Source organism: Vulpes lagopus, chromosome 17, assembly GCF_018345385.1.
Source record: "Vulpes lagopus strain Blue_001 chromosome 17, ASM1834538v1, whole genome shotgun sequence".
Lineage (NCBI taxonomy): Eukaryota > Metazoa > Chordata > Mammalia > Carnivora > Canidae > Vulpes > Vulpes lagopus.
Window position 1 is genome coordinate 36,978,551 of NC_054840.1, and position 18,548 is coordinate 36,997,098.

An 18,548-nucleotide genomic window follows, 5' to 3' on the forward strand; every position below is an offset into this window, starting at 1 on the left:
TGTCCCATCTGGTTCTTGCTGAGTTTGACCTGGAGAGATACTGCTGCTGCTAGCATAAATGTTTCTCCTTTATTCAGCTCCCTCCCTCCCCCAAATCAAATCCCAGGCCCCATGTGATCCACCCATGAGATGGATTCCTATACTCACTCACCCAGTGTATTAGCAAAATGGAGCTGCCAACCAAGCAATGGACAATAAACATTTCCCATCTGCATTCACTGACTCAGGTTAATGGTTCTGTGTCTGGCTTGGCTGTTCTAGATTTTACTTAGCTAGTAGGACATCCAGCAGAGGTTTCCTCTCCCCACTCTGGTAAGTGCCAGGTACTTGCCAGTGACTGGCCCTCGGTAGCAGCACTGCCCCCCGCACAGCCCGGAGTTTGCAGTCCGGGAAAATCATGTGCGCAGACACTTTCAATGCCAGGTGACGTGGAGAGTATCTGAGAATATTGGAGACATCTTAGCACAGGCTGCCCTAATAAACTGCCAGAGACTGGGTGACAGACAACAACCCTTTATTTCCCACAGCTCTGGAGTGTGTCCAAGACCAGGGCACCCTCAGATCAGGTGTCTGGCGAGCACCCTCTTATCCGTTTGTCGATGGTGTTCTTCTTGCTGTGGGTCACGGGTGGAAGCAAGCTCTCCCCGGCCCCTTCTTGTAAGGGCACCATTCAGGAGGGCTCCCCCCACATGACCTAATCACTCCCTAAAGCCCCACCTCCTAATCCATCCAACACAGTGGGGATCAGGCTTCACCATATGAATTTTGAAGGTGCACATTCAGCCCACAGTGGAGGGACCCTGCCAGACTGACTAGGGAGGAAGTGAGGAGTCATGCTGAGACCTGCCGCCCTTTCATGGTAGCTAAAGCACATTTTGAAACTAATAACCATAGTTTCCTTTCCTGGAAAAGGAGAAAATAGTTTGGGTCTCTGCTGAAATGAAAAAGCAGTGCCCTGGTGCATTGTACTTTTGTACAAACTCCAGCGCTCCCATGATGTGTTGTAAGCAGAGAGAAATCTCCTCCTGCTTTCATGCTACTGACAGGAACCTGAAAACTGAGAGAAATGAAGCTATGGCTCTGCACTAAATATACAGAGAATCTCAAAGACACAGGAAGCGTCAGACACTTTGGTCATTGTCAGAGCCGTACATCCCTGTAGGTTGCTCAGTGTGTGCAAAGGGAGAATGTTCTAAACTGGGTCCTAAGACAGCTTCTGACTGGCATTTCCTCCTAGATTCTTTCCATGTCCAGCAGAGTAACATGCTTCTCTAAACCATCATAAAATCCTAAATAAATCCTGAGCCCTAGGCTACAGGCTGAATTCATGTAACCACTTCATTTCACCTTGCCCACACCCCTGTGACGTAGGTGGTTACTGTCCCATCTTGGATGAGGATACTGATGCCTAGAGAAGTTATGTGACTCAGCCAAGGCCACACAGCTGATGGTTATAGGACCTGGGGCTGAACCCAATGCTGCCCAGCTCAAAGGTACCAGCAGTTATTTGGGGAACTTCGTACCTTCAGACAAGTAGTGGTCGGAGTCTAAAGCATGGGCCTAGGAAAATGAAGAGGTGAGTGAAGGAAGCGTGCTCATGGGAGGCAGACTTAGGAGCTGAGGGGTCGGGAGAGGAGATGAGGCACAGAAGGCCAGGCTGCCAGCACCTCAGGCTTCTGATTCAGGGATTTGTAATTAATGGTGCCATTAGCAAAGCAGAAGAGTCAAGAATAAGAGCTGTCTTTTGGGAGGTGAAACAATATTAGTTTTAGATACACAGTTTGTGCTCTAAGATATCCAAGTATCATTTCAGCCTTCCACGCAGGTGGCGGCTAGTTCCAGAGTCATTAATGAACGACTCCTGGTGATAGCTCCCCATCAACTGAATATCTCTTAGACTCATCGTCGTCGAACCCACAACGAACGAACCAGCAAGACGATCAAGGAAAGCTGCTTACCTGTCTACGTGTCTGTGCATACCTTAGGTAAATCTGTCGCTGAGGAAGCTCACACAAATGAATACAATGCAAATGTTTTAAAACTAATAAAGTGGAAGGAAAGTCAAAGATGCGATGCAAAGATGAAGATGATACATAAAATGTACACCGCCAAGTTCCAACCATGTTCTAGATGCACATTTCGGGGGAAGATGGCAGTGCTGCTAAGACGGGACCCGGAGTCAGACTCCTGGCTGCAAAGCCTGGCTGTGCCACTTACACAAGTTATTAGCCCTCCAGGGTGTCCCTTTCCCCATCAGCATGATGGGCACGAAGACAGGAAGTCCTTTGTGGGACTCGCCGTGAGCATTAAATACATACATGTGCGTGCTATTGCTGTTCATTGGAGATTTCCAGCAGCCAGCAACTACAGTGCCCCCGTGTTCATGGGGCGACCCTATCACTCATTCATTAATATATGGGAAAACCAGGCCACATAGGGTACAGGCCCTCATATCCATGACAGTGGGTCCACAGTGAGCCGTGTGCTTGGTGGCTAACTTCCTTTTGGAAATTGGTTTAAAATACGAGGGTAGGGGTTGAGGGGATGCTTGCTGGAACATCCTTTAATGTGCATTTTAATAAGATGCATTCTCTGTAAAGTGAGATGGGCTGAAGACCGTGAGAACCACCTAAATCCAGGTTCAGTGAATCTAGATGGGTCCATGGATGGCCTAGCGGTCAGACTGTTTCCCATAAGTATTTTTTCGTGCGTTGGAGTTGTGTTAACACTGGGAAGTTGTGAGTCGCATTCGTGCCCTCCAACAGGTGCCTGACACTCAGGTGTTGGGAGCCACCACGTGATCTTTGGCCTGTGATGATCAGCTCACTGGGGACAGAGCAGACCGTCCCTTTGGGAAGCACTGCGGGGGGGCTTCGGATCTCCCAGGGGTTTCCGGGGGGAGAACAGTGCCTAGGCAGTAGTCCTAAACCTTCAACACCAGACAGCTGCCAGCACAGCAGGTGCTCCGTGGATATTTGATGGGTGGAAGAGGGGCAAGGAGGAAAGAGGAGAGGTCAAGAGAAGAAGCATATGTTTCAGCCTAAAAAATTAGCTCGGTTTTTACCAGTCCCTTGGGTTATGAAATGACCTTGATAGACATACTTTTGCTTTAAGCGGCATTCCTTGCTGGTGGAGTTTCCAAAGCAAACAGCTTCCAGAATGTGTTCAGGGACACCAAATGTGTCTGCTCACCGTGTCACTGGAAGTCCGTTAAATATTTGGAGACACCTAACAGAAATCATTTGGATCGTGGGAGAAAGAGCTGCTTTATACTGTCATCAAATATTTATCAAAAGCTCAGTTAGAAGGACATTTTGCAATGAACTGAGCTCTTCTAAAGACTGAACATAATTTTTTCCAGCATTTACTAAGCCCAAGTGAGTTACCGATGTTGGAGTTAAACCCCACTTGCAGTGAGTGCAAGTGGAGTTTTCCACTTGCGTGAAACCAGATCAGGGGATAATTCATCAGGGAGAGAAGCTCGTGTGCTCTTCTGTGGTTCAGTAGAAAGCCCCCGTGGCAAATCTGTTCTTGCTGGGACGGTTGTGATGTGAGCGACACAGGATCCTGCCTGTTGATCCAACAGTTCATGCCTCCTGTTTCCAGAGGACTGCATGAACCTCCAAATCACGCCTTCCCCGGGGGCACGAGACAAGAGACCCCAGGGAGCCCTGCTGGAAGAACAACACTGTTGTTAAGAAATGACTTCATTTGCACTGACATTAGCCAATGGTTGTCATAGTTCCACTTGTTTAAATTGTTTGGATTTTTCTCGCACAATTTTAAGTTGAGGATTTATGGCAATGGTAACATTTCATTGGTCTTTCTCTAGAATGATAGAATTTATCTGAGCAGAGGAAGAACTTTCTGAACAGGAAATTTACTGTTTCTTCTCTGCTCATGATTATATTACTGAGTGCAGTGGTCTTGGGGATATTGGGCAATGTCTAGGGACATTTTGGGTTGTCACTCGTGGAAGGCAGCTGCCACTGGCCTGTGTGGGCAGAGGCCGAGATCACTTCTCAGCATCCTGCAGGGCCCAGGACAACCCCCAGGACAAGGAACCATCTTCCCTTGGAGCCCTGTCCCACTTTAGCAGGTGCGTGAATGCCCACCTCCCCAGGCGGATGTACCCCCCAAATGAGCATCAGTTGGCTTTGACCCCTCAGCCAAGCTTGGCGATGCTCTCTGCTCCTCCTAGACATTTCCTCTTGGCTACCCGACAGGCAGTCTAGGAGCAGCCTCTCAATAACCATGTATCAGGTGCTTCTCCCGGGCCACTCACTTTGATCTTGCGGAGACACAGATTAATGGAACACAGTCTCTGCCCTTGGGGAGCTCACAGACCAGTGAGGGACATAAAAGACGGCACTGATTCTCGGGCTGAGATGGACGCCGGGAGCCAAAGCCCCAGACTCATGGGCATGTCACCCCACATCCGCGTGCACCGAGTCATTGATGAACAGGGCAGCGGGAACCTTCAGGACATGTAAATACATCTGACGGATTATCTGCATATACTAATAAAGAATCTGTGTTTAAAATATAACCAAAATGAGAAATTCTAGAAAGATGATCTTCAGAAGGAATTACAAATGTAGTAGGTGTTATAAATTCATAGTAAATATAAATTAGTAACAGAAATATAAGTATAAATTAATAGTAAATAGGAATAGAAATCCCCACTTACCTTCATTGGAAACCTTGAACTTGTCCTTCCTTCTGCTCTGTATGTGTGGTGACTGTTCCTGGAGGGATGATGTGGATGCCCAGGGACAGGAGAGCCAGGACTCGTGGTCTCCTGTATCAGCTGGCTAGGGCTGCCGTAACAGAGCGCCACAGACTGGGGCCTTAAACAACAGAAATCTATTGTCTCCCAGGTCTGGAGACCAAGTCAGAGGTCGAGGTGCTGTCCTTGCTGTGTAGACATCGTCTTCCTCGTGTCTTCGTGTGGTCATCTTCACGGGTCTGTGTCTTACTCTCCTCTTTTTATAAGGACACCAGTCATACTGGATAAGTCATACTAATCACCCAATTTAATCTTGATCCCGTCTTTAATGATGGAGAGAAGAATCTCCAAATACAAATTCTGAGGTATTGGAGGTGATGAATTTGGGGGAAGGGGGACGCAGAACACCCCCCATTGGGGCAAATGGAAGATGTGGTGTTTCCAGAACCAAGGTGAGCTGTGGCAGGTGTGGAGTGGGGAAGAGGAGGAATGGACCCCAGCCTTCTCCACTGCGCCCCCTGACCTTCCCTGGCCCCTACCATCGGTCAACCCAACAGGAAGCCAGAGGTCAGCAGCAAAGTGGGGAGTCGGGGATAAGGGGCAAGCCAAGAACCAGGAGCCAGGCCCTCCTCGTGGGGTCTTCTGTTGGCAGTTTCTGCCTGGGTATCCCATGTCTCCTGGTGTCTCAGATTACCCCACGGCCACAGAAATGAATTGGGGCACCAGGCCTCCTTGTGATGAGGGGGGCTCCTCACAAAACGTCTGCCGGGGCTGTAAGGCTGAAGCGCAGTAGCGGCGAGCATCCTTTCTGCCTGGAACCCAGCTCTGTGACTCAAGGGACAGTTTCCCTGCTCGTGGAGCTCTAACCCTGCTTGTGTGTCTCTCTCTGTCCAGGAGCCCGAGAGGCAGTACATGCACATTGGCACCATGGTGGAGTTTGCCTTTGCCCTGGTGGCGAAACTGGATGCTATCAACAAGCACTCCTTCAATGACTTCAAGTTGCGAGTGGGTATGTTGTGTAGAGAGATGTGGCCTGTAGGTGCGGGGGAGGCATGGTGTGAGGGACCAGCTTGTGTCCTCAGGGCAAAAAGACTGAATTTGCTGGGAGGGGGCAGGCTCAGGGAAGTTAGGAGCCTCTGAGGCACTTTTGCACAAATTAGAAAACAAAATACCCTTTGGTTGGACCCTGGCTAAGAGCACTGTGTTTAGCAAGTGGACCGTGAGCTGGATTTCAGCTCCGCTGCCTCATCCACCCAGCTGGGGTCCCTCTGCCAGCCATGTGCATGGCCTTAAGCCATCCTGAGGAGCTCACTTACGCCACCAACTGTAAACCACTCCATTACTTTAGGGACTCCTGCTGGTGAAATGAGCACCTGCCAGCGGTCGTGAGATGCATACAGACTTTGGAGATCCAAAGATGTAAACAAACAAACAAAATCTTAAAGGCATCTTTGTTGAAATCATCACACACCCCTGAGGTCACAACCTCCAAGAACCCCAAACCTATGTCCCAGGTTTTGAGATAGCCATAGCTTTTCTGCTTGAAAGTTCAAATCCAAGAGAAAAGGCCAAACTTCTTTAAAATTTAAAATTTTCTAGTAAGTTCTTCTCTTTAAGTTGACTCATGAGCGTGCTTCATGAGCGTGCTTAGTTGGCCTTTTACAAATGTATATAAAAATACAAAGTGTGCTTTCAGCTCTCAGCTTAGCACACAGCTGCCTTGCTATGTTTGCGCTTATGGCCGTTCACAACTGGTAAGAGCTGCTTTGACCATATTATGTCCCTCTTGGCAACACATTTTGCTTCTTCTGAAAACAAGTCCACACAAGAGTAGTTCTTTTAACAAATTCCATCGGAAAGGCTTTTCACCTCTATTGCATACAGATTTCAACTTAAAAAAAAAAAACAATATTTAGAGCGATTTTCTTCCTTTTCTCTTCTGAATTTTAAAACCCAGAAATAGGGCAGCCCGGGTGGCTCAGAGGTTTAGTGCCACCTTCAGCCCAGGGCATGATCCTGGAGACCCAGGAACAAGTCCCACATCGGGCTCCCTGCATGGGGCCTGCTTTTCCCTCAGCCTCTGTCTCTGCCTCTCTCTCTCTCCCTCTCTCTCTCTATGCCTCTCATGAATAAATAAATAAAATCTTTACAAAAATAAAACCCAGAAATTTTTTACATCTCTTAAGCAAAAGGTGACCTCTTTGCTGCTTCCATTTGCTGTTAATTATTAGCATCTGGACACATTTTTCTTTGTCCTCACAAAGACCTCCATCACGGCACTACCTTCACGGCACTACCTTCTACTACAGAGATGAGAAGAGCCAGGCAGGCTGGGGGCTTCCCACAGCCTGCTGACCACATCAAGTGCAGAGGTGTCCCCTTGGCCCTAGGGCCTCTTTATTGTTTTGACAGCTTAGAAAATGAGCACCTCAAACTATCAAACTACTCTCATCTAAAAAAAAAAAAATCTATTACCCAGCAGCATGACCTGCTCCATTGTCAAACATATACAAACCAAAACAACACTGTCGTTCATTGCAAGATGAGGATAGTCATTTGCTGGTCACCTGTGTTACATCCAAAAAAGGCTGGACCATATTGGTCTAGACCATTACTGTGTTTTCCAAATTAATGTAATTGAATAGATCCTCTTCAAAAAGAATTTATTGTGTGCTTACTTTACACTGATTATTGAATGCCTAATAGTATCTATCTATACGCTCACCCCACACGCCAGTTCTTCCAGATTTCTAAAGAAGTCTAAGTTCAATGTTTCACCAGCCTCTGGGGCTGCCTTCCTTTCTTCATTCCTGGGCCTCGCTTTGGGGCCGCTTCCCTGCTGCACCTGAGTGCACGGTGCCATCCAGTGGCAGTTCACGGTAGGAACGTGGAAGAGTAATAGTTTAAAAAAAAAAAAAAAAGATACAAATAAGAGCTGAATTCGCCCCTAATGTCCTTTTCTGTGTGTCAAGCTGCAGAATCAGTCAGTTAACAGAGGTCAAAATTCGAGCACATTCCTGCACTAAGTAGAGATTGACCCTGTGCCAGGAATCATCAGCCCAGGCTCTTCCTGCAGCCCCTCCACCCGCCGGTCCCCAGGCGCTGACCAAGCAGGACTCAGCAGCCAGCAGAAAAGTTGATGCCACAGGGGCTTGAGAGCACCAGCCAGCAGCCACCATCTGGAACCGATTATTTGGGGTGTCTGCAGCAGAGTGTGAGCTTTATTGACTACTCGGCAAAAGCAAAGCAGAATTTCTTGCCCACCTCTTGCACACCTTCAAAGATTTTGTGAAATCGTGTTCGTATTGTGTTGCCTGCCTACTCTTCCATTGCAGAGAGGAAGCTGTGCCTTAAGTCTGTAACAAACCGTAGCACACTAAGCAGTTCGGGGCTGGGAAATGGGATCACTCAGAAACACCACCCTTATCAGTCTATACAAGCTGACTCCTGCAGTAAGACAGGGTCCTAGATCCACCAGGAAACGTAAAGGGCGTCATCAGCCAATGTCAGTATTTCTATTTCTGTTTCTGTGGCCTTCCTCCGCACTACTCCCAGAATAACAGGGTCTGCCTGTTTGAACTGAGATGCTGGGACTAGGGGACTCATCCTACCTGGTGCACAGTGGGTGGAGGAAGAGCCCAGGCCTCTCTGATTAGAGAAGTTGATCAGACTTCTCAGGCTTCAGCTCCAGGAGGCAGATGGCATGCCCAGGTCTCAGGCAGTGCGAAAGCACACCCAGAGCCCAGGTGTCCACATGTAATAACCATGAGTTTATAATTGCCGTTAGTGAGCTGGGGTGCCTAATTAGCTGGGAAGTCACATGGCAGGCCGGGAGAGCGAGAAATCCGTCCTGTCAGCGAGGTCAAGACCAGCTGGGCTGAAGAGAGGCGACTCCTGAGTTTCTCCAGCACCCTTTTGATGGCTCTCCCTGGGGAATCACAGTTGGTGAGGGGGCTTACACCAGAGGTGGGGTTGTTGTCAGTCTAATATGGATGCAGAGCTGTAAAGAGGGTAGCTTCAAGTGGGCCAAGAACCCAAGCGACAAAGCCTGAGAGACCTCCCACCGCTTGCCTGGAGACCCTCTGTGGGTGGCATCCACCCACTGGGGCCAGCCTGTCTACCCCAGGATCTGCCACAGTCCTATCAGTTGTGCCTTCTTGTGTCGTAGAATTTCCTGAAATCTGAATCTGTGTGGCCCATAAGAAGATTTACTGTTGTTTTAATGCCAACGTGGGTAGACTTCCTCACTAGTACAGTGCATGTTAAGGGAGTCCTTTGGAAGGTGGTTTAGCAATGGAAATGAAGCACAAACATGTTCCTCTGGAATTCAGTAAACTTGCCATTGAGATATTATCAAGGCAATGACCCTAAAGGTGGGAAGAAACCTTATGCAGGGGACACTTGTGGAAGAAAGAGGAGGGCAGCATCCTTACAAGCAGGGGCCTTGGAGCGAACTGCCACCTACCACCTATCTGATGGCACCATCCCCTGCTTCCTTGCCTGAAACTGGAAGTGTTGGTGACAGTACCCACCCCATCGGGCTCTTCTGAGAACTGCAGGAGTTTATACATGTGAAGCATGTGGAACAGTGCACAGCAAGTAGGAAACACAACACTGGTATGGTGGCAGTGGTGCATTCAGCAAGATGTTGGCATGAACCCAAAAGTCCAGCATGGCACATCTGCTGCTAGGGCAGTCCATCCACTCAGTGTAGCTATTTAAAACAGAAAGATGGGGCACCTGGGTGGCTCAGTGGTTGAGCATCTGCGTTCAGCTCAGGGCATGATCTCAGGTCTGGGGATCAAGTCCCACATCCGGCTCCCTGTGGGGAGCCTGCTTCTCCCTCTGCCTATGTCCCTGCCTCTCTCATGAATAAATAAATAAAACCTTTTCTAAAAATAAAAAAAAATAGAAAGATGTATATTTGCAAAATTAACATTAACTACCAAACTATCGCAAAACACAATAATCGTCCCTTGTCTAAGATTACATAGCAGCATAGAAGACTGTCCCGTTTAAGTTTTTTAAAAGCATAGCCAATGATATGCTATTATGGAATAATCATGGTAGATGGGCACATGAGCACAAATCAAGATTAACAAGGGAAAACAATTATTTTTCTTTGCTCTAGAATTCCATGAGTTGGGCTAATGTTTGTTTAGTAACGGTGATTCAAAAACAGCCTTGTAAAACTTTTGCTGTAACTTGAATCTTGTTCACCCAGTTCTTATGTGTTGCAGGTATTAACCATGGACCTGTAATAGCTGGTGTGATTGGAGCCCAGAAGCCACAGTATGATATCTGGGGTAACACGGTGAACGTGGCCAGCAGGATGGACAGCACCGGCGTGCTGGACAAAATACAGGTAATGCAGTCTGCTCTGTCAGCATCGGCCAGTTCTCTCCTCTTGGGAACTATGAATAAGTATAATAATGATGACATTAATACATTTAAAACAAAGAACCTTGAAAATTAGTTAAATCATGAGAAAACCTTGAAACATCTTGAAATTGACATCAAGCCTTTTTCTATTGCGGCACAACATTCACTCATTTTTGCACTCACTGTTAACAATAGTTTAGAAATGTAATACTATAAAGATTATTGCATTTGTGAAAGCCAATGATTGCAATCACCAACGCAGCAATCGACACTTGGGCGTGAAGTCAAGGCTGGACCTCCTCTTCCATCTCCTGGCCCCAGGTGCTTTGCCAAGGAGGTGAACAGTATAACCCAAACCAGACATAACCCCCACACTTCCTGTCCCGGAGGCTGAATTGGGAAGAGGCAGGAAAAAGCGCAGTGAGGAAAGACAAGGGGTAGGATTCTGGGTGATGTGTAGTGGCAATGCCAATCGAACCAGCGTGGGGTTTGGACATCTAGAATGATGGGAAAGTGTTGGAATCCACCCAAAGGAGGATGCTTGGGCATGGTGCCAGACACCTAAAAGGAGACACTGTCTTCTAATGAGAAGAATGTGTGCGCATGTGTGGCTATGCAGAACTTTCTATCTGCCTCACCCTTAGAAAGCCGTGGTTCTGCATTTCCCTCCAGCTTTGTTATATTCTGGAAAATACATTCCTGCCAAGTGGCAAACGTGTATAAAAACCACTGGACATGGACACAAATAATAGGCTCTTTTTCTTTTTCTATCTTTCTTTCTTTCTTTCTTTCTTTTTTTTTTTTTTTTGGTTGCTTGTGGAGAATTCCATAAGTCCCCGTTCTGTGTGCCTTGGCTTGGCCAGTGTCCTCAGGTAACCGTGCCCCCTAACAATATGGTAGAGGTTTAGAGTTCTTACTGACTTCTGTAGGAGACCTCAGCTCCAATGTCATTAAACTGCTCACTTGGCTTTCACACTCCCTACCTCATTCATTCAAGAGGATTCCATTTCTGTGAACTTTCCATAGCATAACCTTAATCTTTATATGGCATGGGACCCACATTACTTCTAAGTGTTCATCTTCTTGCAGCCTGATGATTAGTGAACAGTTGCTGAAAGTGAGCAACCAAGCACCAAAGAGAAGGGAGAGATGGCAAGTGATGTGGGGATGAGTGGAACGTCCAGGGCTTCCCAGCCAAACCACCGTTGCCAGAGAAAAGAGCCAGATGGCTGTGCCCAGGAGATCCATCTGGACGAAGCTCGAAATACAAATGGGGCTGGAGTGGTGGTCACCGTCTGTGGAGATGTCCCACTTGCCTCCCACCTTGGCAGCCTCATTGAACCAGGCCCTGATGGCACCACAGCCTCCAGGCTTCCTGCATGTGTGTCACTGGCAGCTCCCAGTGTCCAGGGATGCTCTGGCAATCCTGGACCACACAGGCTCTTCTGTTTGGTGTGGGGAGAGGGTGCTTCTATCAAGGACACATCGTCCCAACTGTAGGCCATGCTAGGCCCCCTCCACATGCCTGGAACATTCAGAAGATGGATGAGTGACCTTAGCATGCTTTGTGACTCTCCAAGGGGTTTTCAAGTACTTGGGATAAGTACCAAAAACAATTTAAGAGAGGCTGGTCAGGGAGAGCGCTCCCTCCTGGAGGTCGTAAATCCCCTACAGATCAATGTTTCAAATAAGCTTGAGCTCTTGTTTGTCTCCAAGAAGATATTGGGTGTCATAAAACTCCAGGTGATTTAGTGCTGGGCAGCCCCCTGGATGGTCTCTGCCGCTCCGAGCCTGGAGGAAATGAGAAGGGGTTTTGGCTGTCAGGAGAACAGCTCATCTGCAGGTGTGCGTGCTCACACAGCCCAGCAGCTGCGAGGTCTGTGTCCAGCAGATTCCTTCTCCTGTGGCTGTGGCTCACCCTCCTGCAGTAGCTTTGCGTTTCTACTGGTGTGCAAGAAAAGTAGTGAGATGCCAGGAAAAGTAAGTGGTGCTGAGATCATTAAAAGTTTCTCCTGGGCCTGAGGAACAGGTTCTTTTGATTAAAGAGCATTTCACTCCCACTGCGTGTTCTCGCCTGGAAGCCCAAAGAGCAGCAGAGAAAGCCCACGTGTCACCCAGCCACGCTTCCCCCGGACTTGCAGGAATACTGGCTGGTGCTCGTTTGGGAGACAGCTCCCTCCTTCTCCCGTCACAGTGATTGTGAGGTTGGCGCTACAAATTCCACCAGATAGCTCCTAAATGCCGGTGGTGATACTCCATGCCACTAAATACCTCAACCACAGAATGAACCCCCAAGGCTCCAAAAGACAGGCTTGTTCTCTGTGGAAGGTCAGAAGTCAAATGCCTATAGGATTCTCTAATTCTGATTACTGCTGAGAACTCTGATTGTGAGAATATATCTGTAATACCTGAGTTTCTTGACTTTGTCCATATTCTTTCCATTCTTACCCAGGACCCAAAATCCTTCCCAGGCTGCTGGCTTCATCACCTAGCTACACCTGTCCTCCCCCAGGACTTGGACCCAACCCTAGGGGAGGAGAGGACATGACCATATGGCACCCATGCCCCCCTTCTCTTGCACTGGTCTTTAGGATCCCAAGAACCCACACACTGGCCCCTGTGCTGGGGGCTGGCCACTGGGTCAAATTACAGGAAGAGAGTGATTTTTCTAGCTTCTTTCAATAGCCTGCCCTTGAGAGCTTTTTACCACATACTTTACTCTTATTTTTGTGGGCCCCTGGACCCTCTTTCAGCCACCAAGCTCAAGAGGGCCAGCTCACCGCTGCTGCCACTGACCCAGCACCACATGGTCCCCTGATAGTGGCTGCTCCAGAAGCAAAATCATGTGATAACATTGCTGTGCTGTCCACAAGCCTGCCCAGCATGTATCACCCACACACCTGAGGTGGCTGGAACGCCCAGGCCCCATGTCCATGTCCTTTGATGAAGTGGGAAGAAATCCCTCCTCCTCCTCCTCCTCCTCCTCCTCCTCCTCCTCCTCTTCCTCTTCCTCCTCCTCCTCCTCCTTCTCCTCCTTCTCTTCTGCTTTCTCACATGTTTCCAGAGCAGCATTACCAGGGGTTTCTGGAAAAACAGCTCCTACCCTCTCTGCTCAAGACCCAGATACCTCCTGGGAGGCCTGACTGGGGGCCATGTTCCTGACATAAGGGTCTTCCCTCACCTCCAAAGCTAAGGCCTATTCTTAGCCACGTCTGTTCTCACCTCACCTGTTCTCAAAGCTGAGGCTTTGAGCGTTCTTTAGCGGGGGGCTTCACCAGCATGCAACCGGATAGGCCCCAGGCAGGTCTGGGCTGCCATCCCCCCATCCCCAGACGTGGCTCCCAAGGAGAGCACAGCACACACTCAGGCTGAGATGGTGCCAGGCTCAGTACAATCCATCTCCCCTAAGACAGGGGGGCCATCCTACCCGGGAAGTTCCACCCCCCCCGACTCAGCAGGATCTGAATGTGATTCTACATTTAGCATCCTTGCCCCACGGTCCAAGGGCAGGAGTCACCAGTGCCATCACATCGTCAGGCCACAAGGGAGGGGCCCAGCCCTGTTAGCACTCCGTGTCAATTAAGTGAGGGGAGGAAACTTCCAAGACCTGACTCTGTGGTCATGCTAAGGCTAGGGCAGACCCCTAGTGTCCTTGGAGTTTTATTCTCGAGCATTCAAGCTAGAGTGTGTGGCCATTTGCAGGAGCCAGTGGTCTTCTCGGGATATCTTCTCCCATCTGTATTAAGATCTGTTACCCATATTTATGATTCCATTAAATGACACCCATGACAGTTGTAAAGACCATCCCGAATCCCACCACTCCAGCATACCTTGATTTATTTTGTTTTCCAGGTCTCTTGTATGAGAATACATGATCTTCCTATGGCAAAATCACAGTGTGGGTCCAGGCTTCATGCTTCCTTTGGGATGAACCGATCCCACTTTATTTCATGGTCTCATCACAGAGCATGACAGCCTCATGTTTTACTTCACCCTGGAGATCACTTGACTTTTAGGTGGTTAATAGTCTGTCACTGTCGCAGCACGAAACTACACACTGTCCTTCAAAAGCTCTTCTTCTGCATTATTCTGTCTCCTTCTCATTTCTCAGGAGTGGAATGAGTGGGTCAAAGAACATGCCTGACACAAGTGTCTTTTGGCCCCTGATCTCTGTGGCCAGATGACCATCCAGAGGCTGTGTGGCCTAGACACTGACCACTTCTTCTCTGTCCATGCACTTCTAGGTCACCGAGGAGACCAGCGTCATCCTTCAGACCCTGGGGTACGCATGCACGTGTCGAGGGATAATCAACGTGAAAGGCAAAGGGGAGCTGAAGACGTACTTTGTAAACACGGAAATGTCAAGGTCCCTTTCCCAGAGCAACTTGGCATCCTGAAGAGTCGCCTTCGTTTTCAGTACAGGCCAGAAGACTGTATTTTCAGGAAGGTACCATGCACTTTCTGACTGCAAGTTCTGTCTCTCGTTTTTGATGTGCGTGCTCTGTTCTGTCCTATGGAGCCTTTTCAGACTCGTTCCTATGACCTGGTGGCATACCGTTTGGTGTCTGACGTGTGCCAAGATCGCTCTGCCACTTGCACTGTGCTTACTCCTGAGCAGAAGGAAAAGGAGTGTGTGTTATAGGAGAAATGCATCTGAAGAACTCACAAAGATGACAGATGTGAAATAAACAAAAATTCTTAAGGCAATAAAACTAGGGGGTGTATATTATCTTCCGGTGCATGTTCTTTTCTGGAAAATATGGTAGCTCGCCAACCGCATCCGCTAGTCTGATATTAAAACACACAGTATTTGTGAATAAGTTGACTCTGTCACCCCACCTGGAATTTGACTGTGTTCCCCGCGTGTGTCATCGCCAGTGGCTGTCCGCGGGCCCCAGCGGGATCCGTGGCTCTGTTGCTTCGCTCTCTTGTGTCTCGTGCTAGCAGCACGTTGCCATCCGTCACCAGAATTAGTTCTCACAACCTAGAACCAGTTTTGTACCAAACACGTCCGATGTTTTGATGCCATTGTCTTTTGTAAGGTTGATTCATTAAAAGTTTTACGTACTTTGGATTAGAGTCTGTATCCTTACCCGCCCTGCGCTCTTCCTTCTCCTGTGTTTTTGCGCCAGCATTGGGGTTTGTTTTCCATTCTCCTCTTGGACGGTTGTTTCAGAAAGAGCTCCCCAGAAGCAAAGGTTGAGATCTCCGTGAGTAATTGAAATCAGGACAAAGTCCGTGGTGCAGATACTTGATTTTGCTGCTCCCTGGAAGTGCTCCATGTGTCATGAGGTGCTCCGGGAAGAAATAGTTTAATGGTAAAAGGATTCTCTCCCAGCACCCTACCCTCCCTGTCCCTGTACTGTGGCCTGCCATCAGCCGAGGGCTGCAGGAGAATAATTTGGCACCGACTGTGTACATCAGCAGCCACAATAGTTTGAACTCATCGGGAGAAGCTGCCAGGCCCCATAAGATGCCTGTTATGTCTGAGGAGGTTTAAGAGGGCACAGAGCCAATTGTTACGCATTTTGAAGAGAGAAAACTTGGGAAATTTTGTTCACGTACATCCAACTCTAGAGTTTGGGGGCTCTATCTTCACATAAGAAAATTGTACTTTGCCAAAGGGTGAAAAATAGAGCAATCATGTTTAATCTGATGTTTAAAAGCAAAGCTGCAGGTGCCAGCCTGGTTGGGCACACCCGGCTGTTTTCACAGCTCAGGGCAGGCATCTGCAAGAGGCAAGGACCCCAATCCACCAGGAACAGCTTGTTCTGGGAACTCAGGCCCCGAGCACCAGCCCTCGTTTGATTCCCGACTGATTGTTTATTGACTGTGTGACTTTGAAAGTATCTTTTAATTTATTTTATGGGTGTTTCCTCATTGATAGCTTATGGGATCAGTTATGACTGAAAGAGCTAATGACCATGAGAGAGCCTGGCATGTACTCAGCACTTTGTCTTGCCAGAGCTACACTGCCAGGGCTTGGACTCAGACTCAGGTAAAAGCACTTGTCAAAACGAGTAACTGGCCTTCGTCACACAAGTGGGAATACAGCATGACTTGTGGCATAGTCTGCCCTAGTCGGGAATTTTTTTGATCCTATCATTACCTCTCAGCCTTGGCCTTGATAATCGCCTAATTCTTATAAAGGTGACCGAAGGAAGAGAACTAGTGTCAGGGCATCTGTCTTCGCTCGAACTGAAATCTGGCCTGGGAAGCCCTGCGGTTTGAGTGACTTTGGACTGGCCTTCTGTATCATTCGTAACCATGGTCAGCAGCCATGCCCCACAGGTTCTTCCTCCCTTAGAGTCTGCAGTACCCATCCCAGGGTGCTTTATGTCACCTCTCCTTAGGGGACACCCATAGCTGGGGGATTCGCCAAGTGCTCTTAAGCATGGCTCTTTGCCCCAACCAAGGATGTGAATTTGGTGAAAAGAATTTGGTGGATTTGGTGAAAAGAACTCAAAAGGAGGCTTGTTTTTTTTCCCAGAACTGTATTGCCAGGCTTACCAACAATACATTTTTTTAAAGCTATCAGACTCCACTTTGTTCTTCCAAAATATGATCCCCAACAGAGGCAGCAGTGCCACCTGGGGACTTGCGCATTTTCAGGCCCCAACCTGGACCCACCAGGGCAGAAGTCCTGGCTGTAGAGACCAGGGCATGTGCTGTGTTTAGATGACAAGTTGTCCAGGTGACTCCAGTCCCCAGTTGCGCCCCCTCTGTACAAAAGAGAAAACAGGTGCAGAGAGTTCCCAGTGATCAGTGACCAAGATGAGCCTAGAATGCAAAACTGCCTCCTTCCTAAAAGTGTGCCTCCCAGTCAAGGCTTCGTAAGTTCCGGAGTTACAAACATTCCAGTGAGCAAACCATGGAGACAGGAGGGCTAGCAGCCCAGTGACAGTGGCAGCAAGCAAGCATCTCTCCTTGAAGCTCTCCTTAACCTTCAAGTCTTGCAGAAACCCCTCTCTCATAAAAATGCCTTGTGTAGTCCCCCTTAAAACTGCAGCGTTTCATACATCTGTTTAGAAATGTCTGCATCGTCGTGAATCCTCCACGTTGCCCTTCCCCGGGCTCAGTGTGTGCTTTCCTAAGGACTGCAAGCACTCCACTTTCCAAGAAAGATTGACTAACCATGGACATTGGACAAATTGAACATATTCAAAAATCTTTGAATTCAAAGATTTTTGAATATGTTCTCTTTTATAAGGGCACTCGTGGGATTTACACTGTAAAAGTTGAGATGCCAACAGAAATACATTTAATTTTTCCCTGATGCCTAAAAAACAGGAGGTCTTTTGAAACCTTGTCCAATTCAGGCTCTGCCTTTTAAAAGGAGAAGGTTAAGGGAGTGGGATCTGACTTAAAGTAACTAAAAATAACTTAGTTTAACATAGATTTATCTTCACTTTCAGATGAAGGCATTTCTTAGAGATGCTTTGTCTTTCTTGGTAATCAAAACTGAAGAAAGAGTAATTTGTAAAAGTTTCCACAATCCAAACTTGGCATATTTTCTATTTTTTTTAAACTTATTTATTTATTCATGAGAGGCAGAGAGAGAGAGAGAAAGGCAGGGACACAGGCAGAAGGAGGAGCAGGCTCCATGCAGGGAGCCCGACGTGGGACTCGATCCTGGGTCTCCAGGATCATGCCCTGGGCTGAAGGTGGCGCTAAACCGCTGCGCCACCTGGGCCACCCATATTTTCTATTATTATTATAAATATAGCTTAAGGCACTCAAAGGCATTCCAAATAAACTATTGCTGTGTTTGGGAGGAAAAATAATAAAAGGCACCTACAGTGGAAAAAAAAGTTTCAAAAGAATAAAGAAATACTAAGGGGTCACTCAGCCCTGAAGTTGTCAACAAGTCAATGTCATGTGTCCTTAGAGAATCCAAACAAAACCAGCCATGGGGGGATCAGCAGAAAAAAATGAATTAGATCACCTGCTCATTAACCACGAAGCTGTGGAAACTTTCATTGCGGTAGGTGAGGAATGATTTCTTCCAAGCGATCCATTCAGTAAAAATATAGCCAATGTCTTAATATTTGAGTCAGTTTCAAATTATCTCCAAAATAAACGTTTCCACGTTGGGTTAGAAACAGGTGATTCCAAAATGAAAACTATCCAGACTAAAGTCCCAGCCCCGATGGTGGCTGCCTTAGGACCACTGATCCCACCACACACACTCCTCACGGTTCGGAATTCCCACTCTGAAGAAATGTGGGCTTAAATCAGCGACATGAACGGCTCTGTACCGTGCTGCTGGGAACGCAGGAGCCAGAATTTTACCCGAGTCTGTTAAACAGCAAAGCCCAGCCTCTTCCCATGACCTCTGGCGAGGAGTGACAGTGGCATTGCTGGCCACGAAGGCCACCCATCCCTACTAGGGGTCCTCAACTACGGACCTATTCTTTATTCTTTATTCTCGGGTGGG

General features: G+C 48.0%; 1 protein-coding gene across 1 annotated transcript in view; it reads left to right on the plus strand.

Moving 5' to 3' along the window:
* ADCY2 (adenylate cyclase 2) overlaps positions 1-15,183 on the plus strand; it is a 387,405-nt gene extending 372,222 nt beyond the window's left edge. Inside the window, exons 23-25 of the mRNA XM_041731928.1 lie at positions 5,624-5,738; positions 9,970-10,094; positions 14,356-15,183. Coding sequence (XP_041587862.1) covers positions 5,624-5,738; positions 9,970-10,094; positions 14,356-14,508 — 393 coding nt within the window. The 3' untranslated portion in view covers positions 14,509-15,183. The remainder of the gene's footprint in view (positions 1-5,623; positions 5,739-9,969; positions 10,095-14,355) is intronic.
* Positions 15,184-18,548: the final 3,365 nt, after the last annotated feature.